The 5,050-nt window shown below is 37.9% G+C and overlaps 2 protein-coding genes across 2 annotated transcripts in view; one reads left to right on the top strand and one right to left on the bottom strand.

The window, feature by feature from the left end:
• Positions 1-5,050, top strand: part of LOC108685837 (elongation factor-like GTPase 1) — a 42,587-nt gene that overhangs the window by 4,667 nt on the left and 32,870 nt on the right. The window lies entirely within an intron of this gene.
• LOC108685838 (mucin-5AC) overlaps positions 271-5,050 on the bottom strand; it is a 16,489-nt gene continuing 11,709 nt past the window's right edge. The window contains exons 2-5 of the mRNA XM_018190821.1: positions 3,225-3,479; positions 1,652-1,802; positions 605-727; positions 271-510 (exon numbers count right to left, since the gene is read on the bottom strand). Coding sequence (XP_018046310.1) covers positions 434-510; positions 605-727; positions 1,652-1,802; positions 3,225-3,479 — 606 coding nt within the window. The 3' untranslated portion in view covers positions 271-433. The remainder of the gene's footprint in view (positions 511-604; positions 728-1,651; positions 1,803-3,224; positions 3,480-5,050) is intronic.

The following is a 5,050-nucleotide window of genomic DNA, read 5'->3' as shown; positions in this document are numbered from 1 at the left end:
ATAAGAATAATTAATATATATATATAAAGATGAGAATACAAGTGACATAGACGATTTCATCCTGTTGTGTCTGTTAACTCTCGTGCGGACACGCTGATGTTTGCGTTTAAAAAGTTTCTAAAAATTACCTTACCTCTGACTTGACATTTTTGATCAACAATTAATCGATGCAGATAGAGCAAAAATAATTCTTTGAACGAAAAATTAAGTAGTATGAAATTAATAATTAATTAATGTTAATTTACATTACTTTACATCATGATGCGCCCGTTCGAGAGGTACGAAAACGTGAGAGTAATAAGAGGGAAATGGTAGGAAGATGAAGAGAGTTCGGGCATGGGATTCGAATGGCTGGGAGAATTATAAATATAATAGCATTATAAATTAACGCGTAAATTCGTCGATGGCAGATACAGGATGGGATATCGCGAAACTATTCCCAGAGAGATGGCATCGCCAATAACTGTCGCACCTTGTCCCAAGGGAAACGTGGTTCATCCTCTGCGTGTCCTTTAACACATCGAACGTATGTTAGATATAATTCAGAGAAATCCGGCACAAACTTTTGAAAAAAATAAACGATATTAGAGTCTAGAATGCTTACCAAAAACACTGCGCGAATATCGTAGCGGTCGTCCTCTTCTGTTTCCCTGTACGCACATCATTCCGTACACCCGAATACCCGGGACGCTGGCGTAAGTCGGTTGATCGTGGCTCATAGGTCCTTCTATGAAAAAAGACGAGAAGCGATAGTAGTTATATAAACCGCTGCTTTTGTCGAAATATTAAATTCGATGACTCTGTATCAGACTAGAAATTGAGATTGAAACTAAATTTGACGAAAGAAGAAAGAAAACCAATTTCTAGTTCAGTGAACTTTGCTCCGATTGGTCAAGTTCAATCTCGATCTCAATCTCTAGTCTGATATGGATATAAAGCATTTTCATGATATACGGTTACCTAAAGATTAAAGAAGACCGTTACCAAGAAATGCATGAATGAATTTTACATAAATTTCTTGGTAACCTTTAATCTTTAGGTAATAATCACACACACAGATCAGAGTTGGGAAGTAACGCGTTACTTATAGCACCGTTACTTTGTTGATCGTTACCTTTCCATAATAACGATTTGGTTGATGACATTGCAATTTTTTTACGATTAATGGTAACACTAGAATTGGAAAAATCAATCATTACTTGTAACGACTAATAATACGCATTATTTATTACTTTTTTTAGTAAGTTACGCATGGTGATAAGTTACTTTTCAAAACTTCCAATCTTAGCACAACTTTTACAACTTTTTAGCGTTAATTTTTAATTAATTAGTGTCACCGTCATAAATCAATTGCATTATCAAATTTTTTATTACACAGAGTAACATTACATATTATAAAAACGCGGGCTTAAGAATTCAAGAGCTTTCTTCATGTCACATTGAGTCTGAATTGTATGTGTTGATCTTCGAAATTAGATCTATTCCTACTAATGTTAAACTGAGATTAACTTTAATCTCAGTTCAATTTACTCTTTTCTTAATTCTTAGAACTAGAAAGGACGAAGAGTTAGTTGAAACAAGATTGAAATTAAATTGCGTCGATAGAAACGGATTGTATTGATAAATCGAAAGTTTGGAGTTTTTCGCTCACCGAGTATGTTTGTGTCGGGACATCGGCATATTACGAGATAGTGAGACTTTCCCGTACGCACGTTCTGCAACGCCAACAGGGACCAGTCGCGCGATGCTCTGCACTCTCGCATCTCGGCGACCGGCTCACACGTTTTCACCAAGGTCAAGGCCTGGAATAAGTATGGCCACAATAAGCGAGGTCGTATTTTTTGTACAGGTTTCTTCCTTTCGGTTAGAAACGCACGTTACGTAATCCCGTTAGCACGAATACGTGTCGCGTTAGAACGGAGCTATCTTAACAGTTTAAGATGAAGCATTATCATGTCACTTGAGTGGGGTGCGATTAGCGTGTCTGAGCAATCATTGATTATATTGATTATCTCGTCCATAAGTATCCATGTCCATGCGGTTCGAGAACCTCTCTTTATTGCATAGCCGTAACGTTGCTGGTACGCTACGTTTTACGGTATGTTATAATAATAAAGCCGCAGGAACATAACGAGACTGAAATTACGTGAAAGCGGTCTACGCGGGAACAACTTACGGAAATACGAGGTAGATTGCGACGAATATTTCGGTTCGCTTCTAAAATCGTCTTTTTAAGTAGCGATTCGTCAGTATGCAAGTCACGGTTAATACACCGAACGAAAGTGAACGAGTTTTTCTCACGGCAGGAAACTCGCGTTAAGAGCGCCTGAGAGAGCTTCTCTGAGAGAATCAACAGCCGGTTGGTCATGCCATAGGAATGGCGCCATGCCTCGGTACCGTTTCCGTAATAGCTTAACGCTTGAAATGTTAAAATAAAACACATCGTGTTAGAGGAACAGCAACTTTTAGTTTTGCAACTCGAACGGAAACTCCTCAATTGTTTATATACGTGTTTATACACATGTTCGTTTTTATCCATAATTCGCGAACGCAGATTATCAGATTATTAAATAAATGACTGATATATGATTTCTTCTTCTTCTTATTGTGCAAAAACTGCTAAAAATATCTCGCATATTTGTTAGATGATGTTTTTTCGTATGATGTCCTTTTTTTTGTCTTAATAATGAGACTCGGATAGATAATGATTATTATAAACAATTAGAAAATTTGTATCTCAAATTTTCGATTCACTTAAATTTTTGTGTTAATTTATAATACAAGATGAATATGCTAAAAAGTAACAAACATGTAAAAAGATTAAAAAAAAATGTGACACGGACAGAATTTGTAAACAAACTGTGAAGGCATATTTTTGTAGTAAAATTAATATTTATGACATGTTAATTAATTTTTATTCATTTATTTTAAAATTTAAAACATTATTTCATGTTATTTATTTACTTGCTCCTAAATCGCATTCTTTTGACAAATGTTGAATATCCTCGATTTAACACAAAATATTTAAACAACATAATCATATTAAATTAAATTAGTACTTGAATATGTTAAAAATTCAATACAAAATTTTAACAAAGATTTGAATGGATCGTTTCTAACACAAATACAAAAGTTTTGTACTGTATAGAAATAAACTTTTGAAATGACAAAATAGGATGATAAAAACTCAACTCCCTCGATCATTCGAGGGAATCTTCACTAACCTTGGTTCGCGGATCGGTCACCAGCTCGGTCGTGTGCAGGTCGTCACTGTCCAAGGATGCACTACAAGGATCCCGGTACCTTCCGGGACAGGCGCATAGCGGTTGCGTGAAATTCAATCGGACGTAAACAGCATTGCACACCTGCTGAACGGCGCATTCCGGCAGCAAATAGATATGCTGATTGTGCGGATAATAGTGATATTTGGTCGGTTTTGCGAGCGCCGCGCTCGCTCCCTCCGGCAATCGTACCCCCGTCTGGAAAATCCGTCTGATCTAAATAAAAGGCTTTGCACTTTGGCAATAACGCGTGTAATAATATATCGCGCGATTTTACGAGGAATGGGCGTAACGCGTAATCATTTTCCGGGTATCGGAGTAGTAATCCCGTAGATCCGATTTCGAGCGGAGCTCTATGATTAGATGAAGCCTCTTCCTAGAAAGTAATATCGCGCTCTTTCGTCGATTGACATAGCTGTAATCCATGTTTGTTCAACTTTCCCCCTTCTTCCCGGTTTTCATCCTTCAATCACGAATAAACACGGTCTCGAGAGATTTTCTAGGAACGAGATGTTCTCTGAGAAATAAGAGCGATCTCTACGTGCCATGGATAATTTGGTCTAATTATGAAAAATGTTGTTTTCTCTTATTTCGATAGCGCATAAATTTGTACTCTGATCGCGAATGAATCTTTACGGCAATTGCATGGTAAACGAGGCCTCACATTGCGCGTAGCATCTCATTAATGTTTCTGTGCCACGAGACGATTGTCTTTTCACTTCTGCGAATTTGGACTTTCCTTTCATAATCCTGTTCATTAATTAATATGTAAATGAAGAAAGATTCGCACTTGTGACTCCAACTTCCACTCCAATATCCGGTCTCATTAAATGCTTATGCGAGAAAAACTGCGTTCTGTCAAAAAGAGGCCATCGATATTCGTAACGTCACGGAAATTTTCCACCTGCCAATAATTATTCCAAGTACAAAATGCATTTGTCTCAAAAAGTGACAAGTCGGCCTCGCAGGACGGGTCTTCGATATTTAACTCGGGAGAGAAGTTACACGGTGCCAATCGCGTGATGAAAATTGTTAGAAAGGAGGCGAACTACGGAGAGGAATAAGGCATGCAAAAAATGCGGAATGCTCGGAGTTGAGAGAGGAGACGAAAGAAAGGCTACAGCGCCAGGCAAGGTACGTTGTATCGATAGAGTACAAGATGGTCCGTGCGGATATCCATCGTCGGCCAACTTCCTGGAACGTGAGACTATGCGGCGTCGACGATAGCCCTCTTTGCCTTTGCCTGGTCCCGCTCTTCTTTATCCGTTTATCTCGTTTACGTCGCTATCATCTCATCCTTACTCTCCAAAACTTTCAGAGACTCTGAGGAACGAATGAACAATTGCCCACTCAGAGTTCACGTAGGTTTTACCGCTCAGCCCTTCGGGGACTTGAGAGACCAAATATTAATGCGATAAGATGATTAAAGTGTCGGCGACACCGAGATTCTCTATGGATCGAAGTCATGCATAACGCATAATGCATAAGAAAATGAACCAGTCAAAGTCCCTCATTTCTTTCTCAACGAGATGTTCTCTGAGAAATAAGAGCGATCTCTTTCCTTTCCATGAAATAAAAGATTCTGAATTGGTTGATTTTCTTACGCTTTATGCATCAGGCGTTATGCAAAAGTCTGTGCTTCGATCTTAAGGAGGTTATAAGAGCATAAAACACTTTATTAATATTTATTAATTTAAACAAATTACATACATGTGAAAGTTGTGTTCATAATATTCTGTTTTTATTAAGCAACATATTTTTATAGATTA

This window comes from Atta colombica, unplaced genomic scaffold, assembly GCF_001594045.1.
Source record: "Atta colombica isolate Treedump-2 unplaced genomic scaffold, Acol1.0 scaffold160, whole genome shotgun sequence".
Taxonomy (NCBI): Eukaryota; Metazoa; Arthropoda; class Insecta; order Hymenoptera; family Formicidae; genus Atta; species Atta colombica.
Note: the sequence above shows the minus strand (reverse complement) of the source record. Positions and strands in the feature narration are given on the sequence as shown.